Source organism: Aspergillus multicolor, assembly GCF_047715735.1.
Source record: "Aspergillus multicolor strain CBS 133.54 unplaced genomic scaffold BDW74scaffold_32, whole genome shotgun sequence".
Taxonomy (NCBI): Eukaryota; Fungi; Ascomycota; class Eurotiomycetes; order Eurotiales; family Aspergillaceae; genus Aspergillus; species Aspergillus multicolor.
Window position 1 is genome coordinate 247,324 of NW_027395983.1, and position 16,512 is coordinate 263,835.

Consider the following 16,512-nt stretch of genomic DNA (forward strand, 5'->3'; position numbering starts at 1 on the left):
TTTGCAATTTCATCTCTCCCAACGTACTGCGTTTGTCAATGTTCCAAGCCCATGGCTAATCCAAATCCTCAAAGTAGACTCTTCGTTCAGATATATTGGCGGGTTCCTTCCATGCCCTATCCCGGCTGGTGTCCCGGTCAGAATTATCGTGCCCTTGTTTAAGGTGGTTCCCTGTCGTTACAGTCAGCTTAAAATTCAAATAAATCCGAAGACCATGAGCATACCTTCGAGAGATGCGATACAATCTCTGCGACCGAAAAGATGAAATTGTCGGTCGTAGACTGCTGCATCGTCACGCCGTCCAGCACCGTCTTTACTGACAGTTTCGATGGGTCTGGGATAGCCTTCGCTGACACCAAAGCTGGTCCCAAGGGACAGAACCCGTCAAAGCCCTTACAATATCCCCATTGCAACATTTGGTCTTGAAGACAGCGCGCCGTGATGTCATTGGCGACCGTATATCCCAGCACATAGTCTAACGCTTCAGAGACCGTCACGTTCTTGCAGTCCTTCCCAATCAATACCGCCAGTTCTACCTCTGGGTCGACCTTTGTCACGATTGACGGGATGAAGACTGTGTCATTCGGTCCAGTGATGCAGGTCGCTGTCTTCATGAACACTTCGGGCATTTTGGGTAAGCTTAACCCGAGTTCCGTCTTTCGAGGCTTTAGCATAGGCATTTTCTCATATCAGGCAGGCTAACATACAGCGTGGTCTTTATAGTTCAAGCCGATGCATCGGATTGTACCGACCTCGCTTGCAGCGAGCGGAGAAAGCAACTAATATGGTCTTGGTGAGCCCATCATAATAGGCTTAGCTCGAAGTATAGAACTTACCTTGTTTATTGTCTTTAGTTCCCCCGTGAATGCCGCTTCCTCGGCCAAAGCTGACTTTGCGTCAAGGACTTTCACGGATACGGACTGACCGTCGCTGACAGCGAGTCCGACTGCATGCATAAGCGGCCATTTCGATATGGGAAGAGTTCGTATACCACTCACCATCGAGCCGAGGATCTTCTGGCTCACCAAAATACTCGATTCCATCGTCTGCGATGAATCGGACAAGACGGGACCAGACCTGTGGTACTGGTCAGAGCAAAAGCAACGCCAACGGTGACAAGGGCATACAGGCGAAGAGGACATATTTGAAAATTCGGCTCGTTCTGACCTTGGGTCGAATCTCTGCTTTGGATCGGTAACGTTCTCAAACTACAGGCACTAGGCAGACGATTTATAAGACGCGAGCTGCGCCTATACCCATTCCACCTTATCCCTGCCCAGACTAAACTGCCGCTTATCATCGCTGATCGGGAAGAATTCGCGAAAAGGCCGATCGCCGACGCGCGTGCCACTAAGATCCATGATAGCTCTTATCAATGGGCCATCATTACCCCAAGTCCCATCGGTTTGGCACCGATTGAGGGCTTTAATGAGTTACTGATTGCGGCCATTTAAAAGCTAAGGTCGTCCTCGCGGCTGGGAAAACTCGCCACCACTTCAGCGATATCCGTGTACGGTCCATTATTGCAGCGTTGACAATGGACAAGGAACTGAGCCTCGAGACAGCCTCCGCAGCTGGCGTCGGTGATTACGCATTTCACATCGATCCTCACAAGGAGAAGCGACTCCTTCTAAAGCTTGACACCTACCTTGCACCTCTTATGACTGTCATCTTCCTGGCTGCCTACCTGGATCGTTCTAACATCGGCAATGCTGCTTCCGCTGGAATGACGGACGACTTGAAGATGTCGAGTGATCAACTTGGAAGTATGTCGTCTCCTCTGACGATACGATCTATACTAATCTATGCCGCAGATGCTGTGACGTTGTTCTACGTGACATACGTCTCATTCGAAATGCCTTGCTCGCTCCTAATGAAGAAGCTGCACCCAGGTTTGCAGACACTATTCTCACGTTGAGCACAGTAAGCTGACAATGCTACCCTAGGAAGAATGATCCCAGCGCTGATCTTCTGCTGGTCCATCGTCACTATTGGAACTGGCTTCCTCCACAATGCCGGACAAATGTACGCCTGCCGACTACTCCTGGGCATCTTCGAGTCAGGAATGTTTCCCTGTTTATGCCTTTACCTCAGCACATTCTATCAGCCGAAAGAACAAGCTCTACGTGTCTCTTACCTCCTGGTGTCTGCAGCGCTGTCCGGTGCCTTCGGAGGTTTATTCGCGTATGCCATCCTGAAGATGGACGGAATCTCTGGGATCGCAGGCTGGAGGTGGCTCTTCATCATCGAAGGCTGCGGTAGTATAGCTGTGGCAGCCTTGACGTTCCTTTTGCTCCCGGACGACTTTGAAAGCGCACGCTTCCTGAACGAAGACGATCGCAAGATCATGCGTACCCGCGCTGCCCTGAACGCCCAGTACAACGGCAAGCCCGACTTTGACTGGGCCGAGGTCATCAAGGCTTTTAAGGATCCGAAGCTCTACATCAGCTGCTGGAGCCAGTTCTGGGCCGATATCTGCTCGTTTGGGCTTTCAACTTTCCTGCCCTTGATCATCAAGTCTCTCGGATTTGGCACCGTCAAGACCCAACTTCTCACAATCCCGGTCTTCTTCTGGGCATCCATTGGCTTTCTGTCAGTCTCGTGGTTATCCGACTACTACGCAAAGCGTGCTGCATTCATGATCCCCTGTTGTCTGGTTACTGCCATCGGCTATGCCATCAATCTGGGAACACCTTCGTCCAACCAGGCAGTTCAGTACTTCTCGACGTTTCTGATTGCACCCGGGATCTACGTTGTCCTTGGACTCAACGCCGCCTGGCTGCTCAACTGCCACGCGGGATACTACAAACGCGCAACCGCGGTGGGCATGAATCAATCCATCGGCAATGCTGCAGGCGTCGTGGTGCGTACTCCCTCATCGAAGCTCAGACAGACTATCCATCAACTAAGAGATAATCGTCTACCTAGGTCGGTCAAATCTTCAAGCAAACAGTCGACGGAAAGTACCTGCTAGGCCTGAGTTTCTCCCTTGGCTCCATAGTCCTCGCTGGATGCGGACACGCCTCGCTCTATTTCCTTCTACGACATCACAATAAGAAGAGGGACGCTATGAGCGACGAGGTGAGGGAGTATGAGGTTGAGTATGGCAAGGGTGGTGACTTCCATCCGGACTTTCGCTATGCGCTTTGACATGTCACCCACCACATACCTCATACTCCATCTTGCTGAAGAGTCAACTTTCGCATCGCTCACTGCAGCTGCGCTAATAATAAGATACCCGTCGTTCATGCCCTGCACACCATTCAACTGGCTGCATCCCTAGTTACAGAGCAGGTCATATCTATAAACCCCTTTACGTACTCCAAGAACCAGTAAAAAGCGAAAGCCTATAGAGACGCAAGATAGGTTTGATTGCGAACTATCAACCCCTATCCGCCCACGATATCGTCTGATTCAACGGATTACTCCCCGTCGAGACCCCCCTCTTCCCTTCCCCTTCCTGCTCCTCCACCCTCTCCGCAATCCCATCAGCAACAGGATCACCATCCTGCCCCTCAGCAACGAGAACCGAAAGCGGCCTCTGCTCACCCTCATTCTCATCCACCGTCCCCAAAACCGTCTCCCCATTAAAATCACTCAGCACATAAGAATGCGTAATAAACGACGCCCGTCGCACGCGATCCCTCTGCTTCGCGCGCCTGGTGGTCGTAATCGCCACAAGCCGTCCCAGAACCGCAAACTCAAGCTTAACCTTAACACTATACACAAATACCTTCAGACAAATCTGCAATGAGTAGAAATTCAGATACTCCACCACGATAACCGCGATATCCAGTGCGATCGTGAATGCGTTTATACCGAGCAGCTCGTACATGATTCTCTTGACGCGGTCTTTGCCCTCGGGACTTACGCGAAGAAGGCGCACGGTGGACCATATGTATAGGAGGGAGATGAGGAGTTCTTGCACTGCGAAGCCGGTGACTTGCAGGCGTTCCGTGACATTATACGCGTAGTTCCATTTCGGCTCGCGGACGAACGCTGAGCCGAACATGGCGATTGTATTCGGCACAATCAACATAACAGAAACAGCGATGATAACGTCCAGCATGACGCGGAGAATCTTGGCGTAGTAGAAGACCAGATACAGACGCGAGTAGAGGATGAGGCTTTGCACGGGGATGATGCAGATGAAGCCGATGTATGCGACGGTGAGGCTAGCGGGTAGGGGCACGATGTTCCAGTAGTGTAGGATGCAGCCGACGACGTAGGGAATGATTCCGATGGAGGAGATGAGTAGGGACCAGAAGTAGAGGCCGCGCCATTGGCGGAAGGTCCAGCAGACGAGGACGATGAGTTCGAGGGAGTTGAAGAGGCTTAGAGCCAGAAAGACGGCGGCTGCCATGCGCAGTCTGAAGGTGGCGTACGCGAAGCCGTAGACGAGACCTGGTGGGATGGCGTTGAGGTCGGACATTGTGGTGGAAAGGCATGGTGGTTAGGAGTGGGCTATTTGGGGGATTGCATGGAATGAAGTGCATTCGCAGAAGAACGACCTTAATGGGCTCAAAATGTGATAGATGGATAAGCAAGGCTAGAAGGTGAAATTGAAACACGAGCTCTCCCCGCAAAAGAAAAAACTGACGTCTGGGGACATTGCCACTTGATATGGGGGACGTTGAGATAAAAGAGTGGTTGAACCGCAGTTCGGCCAATGTCACCCTGTCATGACCTCAACGTTGGGTCATTGACGATTTCAACTGCTTAGCTAAGATACATTCAAGAAGATAAGGCCTTGCTAAGGTCGACATTCTTGGCCATCTCATGTTCAACTTGATCTCCCGCATCCCGGTCGGACTGGTCGGTCTCGGGTAGGGCTCGACTCGCTGAACACCCCGACTCCATGCGATGGGAATCGCTGTTATCCATCGAAACCTCCACCCGGCGTCTTTTCCACCAATGTTCGAAATCCTCGTCCTCGTCCGCAGCTCGCTTCAGACTTTCCAAAGGAACCCCAGTAGCCAAGCTCTCCTGGAATCTGCGCAGCCGCGACTCAGGCCCCGAAAGCCTGCCACCATACAAACACCGCATTCTCTCATAGTAGACACTATGAAGTCTCCAAAGCTTCGCATACGTCGTTTCTCCCATTTCACATGCTCTAGGCGACTCCAGAGCCGCAAAAGCCACCTTTAACGCCGCAGCGGGCTCGCCATCCCACGGTCGAGCGGCATAGAATTCGGGTATGCGACCAAACCGGCTCAGAGAGACTTCTAGGTGCACTGGACGGTAGAGACCTCCAATTGCATCTTCTTTGATCCTTCCGGTTTGGATTTGGTGCTCTCGGTATTCGGCTGCGTCGGGTCCTCGTCGCGGTATTACTATTGCCCCGGCCTTGCAGTCCTCTTGCCATTTGATCTCGAAGTCGATGAAGTAGTCCAGATCGTCGGGGATGATGATGACGCCAGGGTCAGTGTTGTTGAAGAGCTGGACGTAGCAGTTCGGGCACAGCGGGATGTCGAAAGGGGGTGGGCCTGGCTGGAACTAGTTCAAGACGCAGTATGTTAGCTATGGAGTTGGGGGTTTTCAGCAACATGCTTCCGAGGTACTTTGGTGTCATCACTATTGTAGAGGATCATAGGCGAGAATTCACAGCATGTGCATATCCAGCACGGCCCTCGTTCCATCGTGTTCTCGTCACTGCTTGAGTTTGTGGACTTGCGGATCTGGCGGACCAAGTAGCGCGCCAACGAGGATGGGCTGATCTTCTGTTGCAGGTCTCGTCCGGTTTGTTCTAAAGAATCTCGTGGCTTTGGCTTCGTCAACATGGTTACTGCTGAGCAGGCAGACGCTGCCAAGGAGGGCTTGCAAGGTGAGGTTGTCGAAGGCCGCACTCTTAGCATTGAGAAGGCTCGTCGTAGCCGCCCTAGAACTCCCACCCTCGGCAAGTACTTTGGTGATCCCAAGTGTGGTTAGTACTCCGCTACCTAAACAACACGTTTAAGAGCTACCTGCCTTTCAGAGTTCGGCGGTGGTGGACGCCGAGGTGGCCGTAGCGACCGTTACGATGACCGCCGTGGCGGCTACGGTGGCGGCAACTGGCGTCGTGGTGGTGACGACTACCGCGGCGGCGGCTACGGCCGTTACGACTCCTACAGCGATCGCCGCGACTACGGCAGCCGTGAATACTGCGACTATGGCCGACGCGACTACCGGGACAACTACGCAGGCGGCCCTGGTGGCAGTGGAAGTGGTGGATACCGCGGTGGAGCTGACCGCTATGCCTCCTCCTCCGTCGATATGGGATGCTGGACTATCAGAGGGCCCGGAACTTGGTAGTCGATGATCGGATAGCTTCGTTCTCTAGAAGCAGGAGACGGCGAGAGAAGGATGCGACCGCCAATTTCTAACGAGCCACGAAGAGATTTTGTGTGTTTGGGGCATCAATCCCGCACCTATCGACTTGATATCCCGACAATGTGGATCGGAACGCATCCCCATTAACGTGGAGAGTTGGGATGATGGCTGACTGGTCTAGAATGATACTGCAGGAGATTTTAGGCAGCAAGACGGATGATGGATTGCGAAGAAGAGTTGGAGGAGAAAGGGGTGTAGGAAGGAGCCTACGGAGCATGAAGGGGATCGTTCCTTCCTCTATTGAGCATTTCAGTATCGACCCGCGCCCAGCTAAGGTCCAGGTAGGAGCTGTGCCACCCAACAGCATCCAAGCTTATACCATATACCAGTACATCGACTGTTTTATCTTTTCCGTATTCGCAAAGTGACGAGGAAGTATATTATCAATCAAACCCAGAACAAGATACAGCTTGCACTCTATGGGCAGCATCTCTCAAGAATACCTGTAGAGGGCGGGGCCTGTTGCAAGAAAGGTACCTGATGAAGTGCTCAAGTACTTTCGGTGGATGAGATGTAGGTAAGACATCGCAGATCTCCGTCAAAGCTTTTACGGATGATCAGCGACGCACATGTTCCCCCATTGGAATATTTTGCTCTAAGCTTGCCTCGGCACTGGGTGGCGCGAGGACAAGACGTGCCAACCTGCTGGGCATAGGGCTGTGTCAACAACCAAAACAAAGTGGCGGCACCAGCGATCCATCGATATTTCCACCAGCTCATCATCTAGAGAGAAATTCTTTACCAGAGTACATTTAGATGTGGGGCTGCGTAGGTCTACTTTACTTGGGTAACTTAAAGCAGTATACCTAAGCGGCGGGGTCCAGATGTCCATGGCGTCCACGCGCTACCAACTTCCATAGTAGGTAGGTCATGGTTGACACATGCAAGTTGCAACGAGCGTACTTGCGTGGGTCCATTAGGACTATGCAACGGAGAATCTTCGAATAGGGCTTGCTACTCCGTAATTCCAGTTCTTGGCTATTTCAGCACGGGGAGGGAATCGTGTCTGCCTATTCCTGCACTATCACAAAGTATTCCCCTTGGTGGAATCAAAAGCGACGGGGTTTGTGTACCACACCATCTGCAATGATTACCCCTGTCGACACTATGCAGGACTGCAGAATTTCCCCGGATTCAGCCCTGCTGCGACTCCACCTATCGCAGGGATCAATTGTGGGTTCTTCAGGCACGGTTCTTCAACATAATCTCCGGTGGAGACAACGAAGCTAATTGATATTTCCTCCGCTCCACCAATCAAGAAGTTAGTCGAGATACGCAATGTGACTTTGCAATGACGGCGGGCGCCACCGGAGGAGCGGGATCGGGAGAAGAGCCGTTTTGGATACGGACAAACCGGCCAATGATATGGTATAGGCCTGGGTAGAAGTATAAAGCTTGCTGTGCTGGTCGTGTTGTTCTTAATCACAAGTCACAACCATTACCAATACACACTGGCATCAACGAGATGAGGCTTCGCGCATCTATTCTGTCTTTGCTGGCTGCGGCCGTCACCGGCACCACTGCCGCTGGGGTTACCGGTTCCGCAGAGGGCTTTGCTAAAGGTGTCACTGGTGGTGGAAGCGCAACCCCGGTCTACCCAAGCACCACTGCAGAGCTTGTTTCGTACCTTGGTGACAGTTCTGCTCGGGTTATCATCTTGACCAAGACGTATGCCTGACTATCCCAATCGAAGGAGGGCTATTGCTAACTAGCATAATAGATTTGACTTCACTGGCACTGAAGGAACTACGACAGCCACTGGCTGTGCGCCATGGGGTACTGGCTCGTCCTGCCAGCTTGCCATTAACCAGAATGGCTGGTGTACGAACTATGCGCCCGATGCGCCCTCGGCTTCGGTTACATAGTCAGTCATCCCTGCTTTGGATTCGCGACACGATAATCGACTGCAGCTAACTGAAAGCTTAACAGCGACAATGCTGGTGTCCTGGGTATTACCGTAAAGTCCAACAAGAGCTTGGTTGGCGAAGGCTCTGCTGGTGTGATCAAGGGCAAAGGCCTTCGGATTGTCAGCGGTGCAAGCAACATCATTATCCAGTATGCCGTCCACTTCCTGATACGGTACCAATACTAAAGCCCACCAGAAACATCGCAATCACAGACCTAAACCCCAAGTACGTCTGGGGCGGCGACGCAATCACCATCGACAATTCGGATATGGTCTGGATCGACCATGTCACAGTCAGTCCACCACCGCCACCACCCCATATCCAAACAAGAACTAACATACACCCCTTAGACAGCCCGCATTGGCCGCCAACACCTCGTCCTCGGAAACAGCGCCTCCAACCGAGTCAGCGTGACAAATAACTACTTCAACGGCGTGACCTCCTACTCCGCCTCCTGCAACACCTACCACTACTGGGGCATCTACCTCACCGGCTCCAACGACATGGTCACCCTGAAGGGGAACTACATCTACCACATGGCCGGCCGAGCTCCGAAGGTTGCGGGGAATACGCTTCTGCATGCGGTACGTCCCGCCCATACATCTATATCATAGCATACCGCCCTTTGCTGACCAGAGTGCTAGGTAAACAACTACTGGTACGATTTCAACGGCCACGCCTTCGAGATCGACGCGGGCGGGTATGTCCTGGCAGAAGGCAACGTCTTCCAGAATGTGCCTACTGTTCTTGAAGGCTCGGTCGGCGGCCAGCTGTTTACCTCGCCCAATACCAACACCAATGCCGTCTGCTCGACGTACTTGGGTCATACCTGCCAGGTTAATGGCTTTGGGAGCTCGGGGACGTTCAGCCAGGCAGATACGGGCTTTTTGGTTAACTTCTCTGGCAAGAATATTGCGTCTGCGTCGGCGTATACTGCTGCCCAGAGTAGTGTTCCGTCGAATGCTGGGCAGGGGAAGCTCTGATTCTTCTGACTGTAGAGAGGCGTATTGGGAAGGATTAGGTTGTGAGGTATTATGTGGATTTGTAGTGTAGCCAGATTATGGATCGCTTCCCATAGTACAATCTTACATAGCATGGTTCAAAGATGATATATTCTCAATTGAATGGTAATGCGGGTCAGCCAATGGCACTTTGCGCTCATACCTAGTTAAAAGCGGCATGACATGTCCGTGCTTCCTGACTCCATATTGGTCTTGAGAAAACCCTCCACTTGCCTCACCCGTGCGATGATACTGTAGCATCCTGCCAAACCCAACTCCGAGCCCTCCTTATACCTAGGGGCAGTCATGTGACCATCAGTCCCACAGTAAGCGCAATGCCGCTAGTACAAAGGCAGCCTAAGATGCAGGCGGTTTGGCCAATGGGATGTCAGCGGGATATCCGGCCCGTCACGGCTTACTAATGGACGACAAGCTGTCAATTGTCACACCACCACACCACAACAAACACTGCACCTTCCTCTCCAAACCATCCCACCTCATCCCTCAAGTAACCATGGCCGAACATCCCTCTATCACTCTCTCTGGTCTTCGTAAGCCTTACATCTTCTTGAACCCCTACTTCCATTGCTGCAGCTAATCTCCCCAGTCACCGCCGGCGGTGTCTTCGGCTACCTGAAGACGCGCTCAAGGCCCTCTCTCATCGCCGGTCTCGGTCTGGGCGCCTCCTACGCTTTCTCTGGTACATCTACCCGCATTATCAACATTCATCCACTTGCGAACTAACACGACCAGGCTACCTCCTGAAGCAAAACAAGGACTACGGCGCTGAGCTCGCCCTGGCCAACAGCGTTGTCCTCCTCGGTGCCGGCGCGTCCCGGGCTATCAAGACCAAGGCCAAGGCGCCGGTGCCCCTTGGTCTTGCGACTGCGGGTCTCCTGGCGTCGCTGTATTATGCGAAGAAGGTGAAGGAGTTTAATTATGGTGTGTAAGGACGGAAGCCTCAAATGTCTTAAGTTGTATGATATTCGCATTGTTGTATAATACCTCTCCGCTCAATCAATAATGTCTATCTCCGTCGTGGGATTCTTAGGGTTCAGTCACACGAGCAGAGTTTTTTGGTTCCCCAGGTGGTTGATTGTTCAGAAACTAAACGTCTCCCCACCGCTACAATCAACAACCTGCCCACTCATAAACCCCGCCTCAGGACTCGCGATAAACGCGATCGTACGCGCAACGTCTATAGGTTTCCCGTCGCGCTTCACGGCCCGGCTTTCGAGGATCTTCTCCCGGATAACCTCGTACCCGTCTTTACTCCGCATCTCGTCCGTGTCAATTAGACCCGGCATCATTGCGTTCACAGTAACGCCAGGCCCAGCCTCTACGGCCGCAGAACGTACAAGACCGACGACAGCTGCTTTTGACATAACGTACGCTGAAAGTCCGGGCTTGGGACTCGCGTATGTGGTTGACGACGTATGAATGATCCGCCCAAAGCCGGCTTTCTGCATATGAGGCAGTACAGCACGCGTGAGGAAGAAGCTCCCATTGACGTTGATGGAGATGTGTCGGTTGTATAGCTCAGTCGAGTACTCGGTCAGTGGCTGGAACCCGTAGATCCCGGCGAGATTCACCAGGACGTCGATTTTGGTGTAGGTTTGAATCGTCCACTCGATCGCTGCGTTCACGTCGTTTTCATTGCTGACGTCGCATGGCCTATTCGCGGCTTTGCCCCCTGACTCGCGGATTGATGATTGTGTTTTCTCTAGTCCGGGCCCGTTGATGTCGAGCAGGATTGTTTGGGCACCTTGTGTGGCGAAGTGCTGTGCTGTTTCCCTGCCAATGCCTGATGCTGCACCTGTTACGACGACGACCCAGTCTTTGAATTTTGTGGGCTGGATTGTCGGGGTGTGAATGTTTTTGGGATGGGAGGACTCGGTGTCTGCCATTGCTTCGTTGTTGTTTCTATCGGAGGACGAAAGAAGCAGAGGGCCCTTAGACCCGACCCGAGGAGATATCGATGCTAAGACCACTACAGTACATAGCTAGATTAAAGGGTTGAGACGGATTATGAGGACAGAACTGGAGGGGTTGGGAAGAGCACCCTCACCTGCCCTTCCTCCCAGCCACCCAGGGCATGCGCTGCTTCAGCCAGCCCCGCTTGCCCCTCATTTTCAGCTGGATAAAGCAATATAGACGCCCCCTCACTCCGAGCATCCAGAAATGCACTGCTAAGCCTCGTGGCTCAGACATGGAGATTACTAGTCTTACCAGCAGTGGGGATTTTATGCTTAGTCCTAAAAATCAAGCAGCGATTGTTTCGCCCCGTCGGTGGTGGCATCATTTGGTTACCGCAGCAGACTTCAATAGCCCTAACTTGGGTTACCATTAGAGATTAGAAATGTAGAAATGGAGACTATGACCATGCGGATGATGTTTCGGTCTTTATTAAAGGGGAGGCCGTTGAACAGGCGACTCGAATGAACCAGCTAAGCACATCTCCTTTCAAGGTTCTCTCAGGGCTAAACGCTTTATCGTCAAGGTCCCACAGCCTAAAATCCCTCCAATAAAGTTCTAGGAGTCAACTGCTTCTGTCTTTTCCCGGCTGATAGTCTGCATTAGGCCCAACCTTAAGTTTCCCGCCGTCGTCTAAATCGTGAGTTGGCTGGCTGGTGAACAATGGAGTGGCGCCCTTATTGGTCTTTCTCTGCTCAGAACTGTCTTGCGGTGTGTCTGCAGTATGCAGCTGCGAGCAAGTGGGGGATGTCTACCCGAAGAAATCATTGGGTGAAACCCTAACTGTGACAGTGCATCCTGCAAGATCCCTCACAGCTCAAAGATGAGACCTCGCCCCCGTGGGTCTGATTGGCTGGTTACTTCAACCCAGGAAAGACATCAATTGTGGCGCACCTGAAAAGGGGACTGTGGCAGTCGCCTCTTCCCTGCAGGAGGGGTCTGCGCTGCAAGGTATAGCTTATATACCCAGGACTTCCCCGCTGACACCCTTACGTTAATCTGTAGCTTCGCATCTTAGTTTCTGCACTCCAATACCTCACGTTCTGTACCCCCTTGTTCCTCTAAGATACCAACTTAAAATGTCCAGCGCCTTCGCAGACCAAACCGGCGATACCACTCAAGACAGAGTCCTACAAGTCATCAATAACTTCTACACCCTCCTCGATGGCGAGAGCCCCCAAGCCGCCCAAGAATGGAGCGACATGTTCGACCAAGACGGCGAGTTTGTCACGCCTGTTTCAACCCTAACGGGGCGAAAAGGTATATACCTGGTCACCCTCCCCGCACGCTCTGATTTTAGAATGATGTTTACGGTGTCCTAGCAATCCGAGCCCAGCGCGAAGAATTCTGGACTCAGTTCCCCGGTCTGAAGCACCAGCCTATCCGCGTGTACACGTCGCCGTTCTCGCCTCTGGATGTGGTTGTCATCAACACTTATAAGTTTGATAAGGGTGAAGAGCATGTTCTTGCGTATACGGCGGCGGAGTTTAAGCTGGTGGAAAGTGGTGATAACAAGTATGTTATCCAGAGATTGGAGATTTTTATGGTATGTTACCCAATCTTCGTATAGCTGTTTGAGAGATGGCGGGCTGATCGAGCTTCAATATCAGGATCCAACCGTTTTGGGCTGGAAATAGGCGGCTGGGCTCTACCCAGGTAGCTAGCTATTCTGTCGTGATCTTTTAGTGCGACCATTATCAATGCTTTGGTCAGGTTGTCCAGTTACTTGTTCTTGCTCCTGCTTATCACATTAGTATGCAGTCCCGGAATGTTCAGGTCATCTGAGATACCCAACTCTTGGATTATTGTCGCTCGCTTGTGATGGGCCGATGTAGATGCAGAGGCATACTACCATGTAACTCCTGAACTAGGAGGCTACCATCCATACCTAGGGCTCGAATGTCCCGGATATAGTCAACAAGTGTGCAGACTTGGAGACAGCATTTCTTGACAGGTTTAGGGTTACTGTTAAATATACGCACGTTCTACATATAACACTCCATAGATAGCTAGAACATTTCAAGTAGTTTCCACCTTGAGATCACGTTAGGGAAGAGGAATTTAGAGCCCTAATAAGTAAGCCTAATATGAATAAAGAAAAGACCCATTATTCAGATAAGAGACTTCGGGGAAGGGGGTAACAAAGCCTCCATCCATCTGGACGGCAAAAAACTATCAGTTTTTTACGGCAGTGCAGATAATTCCCGAAGAAAAGATTTTCCAAGTATCCTTCGTAGCAGCGATATACGTGAGAACACCCCAAGCATGCCTTGGGCCGCAATCTTCGGCGGCACAAGTATGGAATCATTGGAATTTCGATGGCCCCAACACATCCATCAAGACGATATGGATACGTAGATATGGCACCGTCTATGAATCGCTCATCCTGTTTACGGCGCTTTTTCGGTTCTTGGGGGGTGGGTTATTTTTTTGCGAAGATGAGACTTCAGTACCCAAATTGTTGCTCTTGGTAAAAGGGCGATCTATGCCCTCAGCTGATCTGCCATCACCTTATGCTGCAATCTTAGGGACAGTGATGCTGTGGTGGTCAGTTCAATCCTAACCCCGCGCGCTAGATGGCGCAGATGCGGAGATTTATATCATAGTGGATACAAACCTGCCCTTCCGTTGGCTATCAAATTACTAATTCATCCGGGCGGGGCCCCTGGACCGGAATCCTTACAAAAGCTTGGTTTTTCACCACGCCTCCTGCTGCCTTTCTACATCTCTAGACCAACTGCCCACCAACTGTCCAGGTAAAAGATAAAGAAAAACAAGCAAAATGACAGCCACCGACCCCGTCCACTTCTTCGACCTGTACTCCGACCTCTCTGGTCCCCAAAAATCCTGGTCCCCCAACACCCTCAAAGTCCGCGCAGTCCTCAACTTCAAGAAAATCCCCTACACACAAAGCTGGATGTCCTACCCGGACGTAAAGCCGCTCATCACCGGTCTCGGTCTACCACCAAACACAGAGGGCCTTCCCTACACCCTCCCGGCAATCATCCACAAGGCCAGCGTGGCCTCAAACCCCAACGGCGCAATGATGGACTCCTTCCCCATCATCCAGCATCTCGACAAGCATTTCCCCGGGCCCTCGGTTTTTCCGTCCGGTGATGCGAGCTTCGCGCTTGTTCTTGCTGTCGAGAAGATTCTTGGTCTGATGTGGCCTGTCTTTAGGAGTTTGGTTGTGCCGCGCGTGCCGGGCCATCTGGACCCGCGTGGAAAGGAGTACTTCGACGAGACGCGGGCTCAATGGTTCGGGAAGCCGCTGGGTGAAGTCCGTCCCACGGAGCAGGAGAAAATCGATGAGCTGTGGAAGCTTGCTGAGACCGAGAGCGCGGTGTTGGTGCGGATGCTGAAGGGGTGCGAGGGTAAGAAGGGCCCGTTCTTTGAGGGGGAGCAGGCCGGGTACGCGGATCTGCTGGTTGCGTGTTTTCTGGCGTTTGTGGAGCGCTTTGATAAGGAGCTTTTTGGGCACTTCATGGGGCTTGGGGAGGGGGTTTTCAAGAGTCTTTATGAGGGCTGTTTGCCGTGGCTTGAGGGGCAGGGGATCGACAAGGAGTGGCCGGCTCCTGCGTCTTTGTCTTAAGCAGTTATTTAGAGGAAGACTTGGAATGCATGGAAAGACTGCTACTGCTTTAGTTGGAATGGTTCTGTTATTTGTATACTTATTTGGCCAGCATGCCTACCATACGTAACAAAGTACCGTATGCACATAGACGCTACTCGAGCCCTATGCAAGTGAATGAACTGTACTCAATACCATACGCATCAAGACCATTCATTAGTACACCGTAGTCTCGCACAAGCCAGAAACCTCTGGTAACTCAATCAAGAGACTCGGAATGAAATATCATGATACCCGGTCTCCCAACTGGCAACATAGAGAAGACCCAGCACAGCCATGGTCTCATGCGGTACTACTCACACTCCTAGCAACTTGCAAGCCTCTGTCCTACCCCCTAACACTCGCAGCCCTGGACCCTAGCAAGCCGCCACCGCTGATTTTGGTGCCCATGCCTGGTGGACAGGTGCACGCCGGACCCATCACACGTCCCCGAGGCGTGCAAATCAAGCGCCATGTTGCCCTCGTGGACATTGCAGAACCTGCAGTAGACTATGGTCAGTTAACTGAAACCCACGTTGACATACCAAGATCTTTGCCCAAGGGACTATAAGAAAACATACAAATACCCATCGCCCAGATCCTCCGCCTTCCAACGCGCCGAGGCGTGGTGGTTGGGGTCGAGGTTTTTCACGCGCAGGGGCTTGAACTGGCCTAGGTAGATTGACCGCTAAGTCAGCCAGTGGTTTAATGTCGAGAGCTGGTTGCGTATAGGAGAGAGGAGGCCTGGTGATGACGAGAAACAGATCGGGAGGCGACATACCATCCGCAGCTAGGTAAGCGCTCGGGTTCCTTTTGTACGCGAAGGCCCAGCTGCCATCTGCCATTCTGTGCGCGGTCCACTGCTGCGTCGTGCTGTGGGTGTTTGTCCTGAGGTAGACAGGGCTGTTAGCTTGGGACCGGGAAATTGTCGGTAGATCGGCGGGTGGTATACCAGATGTCGGTTTCACCGACTTCTCCTGCACCGTGGACATTCAAGACACGGTGGTCGGCGCCGCGGACTAAAGTCATAATGTAGTAAGTCGCACCGTTGACTAGGTGTTCGTGGGTCATGATGGCGGCAGGAAGGAATCCTTGTTGGTATCTGGTTATGTGCGAGAGAATGGGGAGAGATGATGGGGGTATGTTTGGCGAAGATGATATGGAATGCCAGTGGGGATCGAGCAGCCTTTATAGACATTGGGTGTCTCGTTTGGCATGATCATGGATAGGAAGTGTGAAGCCGAAAACCCAGGTGCATGGCGCTTTGGATCGTGGCTGGCTGAGTGAGCGGTGATCGATTGGACCTTGCATTATGGAATACAGGGGTGTTCCTCTAGTAGCGAACCACTGAGCATCACAAAACATGGACATGTCTCAGCCGACGCTATAGAACAGCACATATAGTTTGTGCGCAAGATTGTGGCTGGCTGATCCACCCATCGGAGAAGCCGTACCCCAGTTCATATTGCTTGACATGCAGATGAACGTCCATATGACTCGTGGAGATGTCCGCTAGCTGCGGGGTGAGCGGCCCGTGATCCCTCAGCTGCGCCCCTGTAATCCGGGATGAGGGCTAACAACGAAGAATACCATATCTAGCCCGGCAAGAGGAAGCCTTTCTTGCAGCAGCCAGTCACGTTGGCTTAGACTG

General features: G+C 52.2%; 10 protein-coding genes across 10 annotated transcripts; 5 read left to right on the forward strand and 5 right to left on the reverse strand.

Annotated features, from left to right (window-relative positions):
• Window positions 1-9: 9 nt before the first annotated feature.
• BDW74DRAFT_187853 (fumarylacetoacetate hydrolase family protein) lies at window positions 10-1,142 on the reverse strand (the record flags this gene model as incomplete). The annotated part of the gene is made up of 6 exons (XM_073731589.1): window positions 10-171; window positions 225-656; window positions 708-779; window positions 837-946; window positions 1,026-1,077; window positions 1,128-1,142. 6 exons carry the CDS (start codon window positions 1,140-1,142, stop codon window positions 10-12), a joined length of 843 nt encoding a protein of 280 aa, XP_073579932.1.
• Window positions 1,143-1,537: 395 nt separating this feature from the next.
• On the forward strand, window positions 1,538-3,150 carry BDW74DRAFT_182061 (allantoate permease family MFS transporter; the record flags this gene model as incomplete). Its single annotated transcript, XM_073730168.1, has 4 exons — window positions 1,538-1,766; window positions 1,815-1,892; window positions 1,947-2,863; window positions 2,929-3,150. The coding sequence occupies 4 exons, from the start codon at window positions 1,538-1,540 to the stop codon at window positions 3,148-3,150; spliced, it is 1,446 nt and encodes a 481-aa protein (XP_073579933.1).
• A 232-nt stretch (window positions 3,151-3,382) lies between these two features.
• Window positions 3,383-4,432, reverse strand: BDW74DRAFT_182062 (uncharacterized protein; the record flags this gene model as incomplete). The annotated part of the gene is made up of 1 exon (XM_073730169.1): window positions 3,383-4,432. One exon carries the CDS (start codon window positions 4,430-4,432, stop codon window positions 3,383-3,385), a length of 1,050 nt encoding a protein of 349 aa, XP_073579934.1.
• A 302-nt stretch (window positions 4,433-4,734) lies between these two features.
• Window positions 4,735-5,639, reverse strand: BDW74DRAFT_182063 (uncharacterized protein; the record flags this gene model as incomplete). The annotated part of the gene is made up of 2 exons (XM_073730170.1): window positions 4,735-5,496; window positions 5,562-5,639. 2 exons carry the CDS (start codon window positions 5,637-5,639, stop codon window positions 4,735-4,737), a joined length of 840 nt encoding a protein of 279 aa, XP_073579935.1.
• Window positions 5,640-7,834: 2,195 nt separating this feature from the next.
• On the forward strand, window positions 7,835-9,387 carry BDW74DRAFT_187856 (polysaccharide lyase family 1 protein; the record flags this gene model as incomplete). The annotated part of the gene is made up of 6 exons (XM_073731590.1): window positions 7,835-8,037; window positions 8,090-8,233; window positions 8,299-8,424; window positions 8,472-8,568; window positions 8,627-8,860; window positions 8,921-9,387. 6 exons carry the CDS (start codon window positions 7,835-7,837, stop codon window positions 9,257-9,259), a joined length of 1,143 nt encoding a protein of 380 aa, XP_073579936.1. The 3' UTR covers window positions 9,260-9,387.
• Window positions 9,388-9,699: 312 nt separating this feature from the next.
• BDW74DRAFT_160497 (SDR family NAD(P)-dependent oxidoreductase) lies at window positions 9,700-11,586 on the reverse strand. Its single transcript, XM_073725631.1, has 3 exons — window positions 10,031-11,586; window positions 9,885-9,977; window positions 9,700-9,828 (listed from the first exon to the last, which is right to left on the reverse strand). The coding sequence occupies exon 1, from the start codon at window positions 11,182-11,184 to the stop codon at window positions 10,378-10,380; it is 807 nt and encodes a 268-aa protein (XP_073579937.1). The 5' UTR covers window positions 11,185-11,586; the 3' UTR covers window positions 9,700-9,828; window positions 9,885-9,977; window positions 10,031-10,377.
• Window positions 9,746-10,302, forward strand: BDW74DRAFT_86842 (TMEM14 family protein). The gene is made up of 3 exons (XM_073733938.1): window positions 9,746-9,828; window positions 9,885-9,977; window positions 10,031-10,302. The coding sequence occupies exons 1-3, from the start codon at window positions 9,792-9,794 to the stop codon at window positions 10,225-10,227; spliced, it is 327 nt and encodes a 108-aa protein (XP_073579938.1). The 5' UTR covers window positions 9,746-9,791; the 3' UTR covers window positions 10,228-10,302.
• Window positions 11,587-12,252: 666 nt separating the features above from the next.
• BDW74DRAFT_160498 (uncharacterized protein) lies at window positions 12,253-13,296 on the forward strand. The gene is made up of 4 exons (XM_073725632.1): window positions 12,253-12,511; window positions 12,574-12,797; window positions 12,862-12,959; window positions 13,013-13,296. The coding sequence occupies exons 1-3, from the start codon at window positions 12,331-12,333 to the stop codon at window positions 12,886-12,888; spliced, it is 432 nt and encodes a 143-aa protein (XP_073579939.1). The 5' UTR covers window positions 12,253-12,330; the 3' UTR covers window positions 12,889-12,959; window positions 13,013-13,296.
• Window positions 13,297-13,996: 700 nt separating this feature from the next.
• On the forward strand, window positions 13,997-14,843 carry BDW74DRAFT_187858 (glutathione S-transferase family protein; the record flags this gene model as incomplete). Its single annotated transcript, XM_073731591.1, has 1 exon — window positions 13,997-14,843. Exon 1 carries the CDS (start codon window positions 14,034-14,036, stop codon window positions 14,841-14,843), a length of 810 nt encoding a protein of 269 aa, XP_073579940.1. The 5' UTR covers window positions 13,997-14,033.
• A 39-nt stretch (window positions 14,844-14,882) lies between these two features.
• BDW74DRAFT_160501 (ricin B lectin domain-containing protein) lies at window positions 14,883-16,051 on the reverse strand. Its single transcript, XM_073725633.1, has 4 exons — window positions 15,814-16,051; window positions 15,643-15,749; window positions 15,443-15,533; window positions 14,883-15,361 (listed from the first exon to the last, which is right to left on the reverse strand). Exons 1-4 carry the CDS (start codon window positions 15,930-15,932, stop codon window positions 15,217-15,219), a joined length of 462 nt encoding a protein of 153 aa, XP_073579941.1. The 5' UTR covers window positions 15,933-16,051; the 3' UTR covers window positions 14,883-15,216.
• Window positions 16,052-16,512: the final 461 nt, after the last annotated feature.

Bases quoted from the DNA above. Each gene is read 5' to 3' on its own strand.
- BDW74DRAFT_86842 (XM_073733938.1), top strand. From the start codon at position 9,792: ATGGCCGAACATCCCTCTATCACTCTCTCTGGTCTTC. The intron at 9,829-9,884 runs GTAAGCCTTACA...TAATCTCCCCAG, and splicing joins TATCACTCTCTCTGGTCTTC to TCACCGCCGGCGGTGTCTTC. The intron at 9,978-10,030 runs GTACATCTACCC...TAACACGACCAG, and splicing joins CGCCTCCTACGCTTTCTCTG to GCTACCTCCTGAAGCAAAAC.
- BDW74DRAFT_160497 (XM_073725631.1), bottom strand. From the start codon at position 11,184: ATGGCAGACACCGAGTCCTCCCATCCCAAAAACATTCACACCCCGACA.
- BDW74DRAFT_160498 (XM_073725632.1), top strand. From the start codon at position 12,331: ATGTCCAGCGCCTTCGCAGACCAAACCGGCGATACCACTCAAGACAGA. The intron at 12,512-12,573 runs GTATATACCTGG...ACGGTGTCCTAG, and splicing joins AACCCTAACGGGGCGAAAAG to CAATCCGAGCCCAGCGCGAA. The intron at 12,798-12,861 runs GTATGTTACCCA...CTTCAATATCAG, and splicing joins AGAGATTGGAGATTTTTATG to GATCCAACCGTTTTGGGCTG.
- BDW74DRAFT_160501 (XM_073725633.1), bottom strand. From the start codon at position 15,932: ATGACCCACGAACACCTAGTCAACGGTGCGACTTACTACATTATGACT. The intron at 15,750-15,813 runs GTATACCACCCG...TGTCTACCTCAG, and splicing joins GTCGGTGAAACCGACATCTG to GACAAACACCCACAGCACGA. The intron at 15,362-15,442 runs GTATGTTTTCTT...AGTCTACTGCAG, and splicing joins GATCTGGGCGATGGGTATTT to GTTCTGCAATGTCCACGAGG.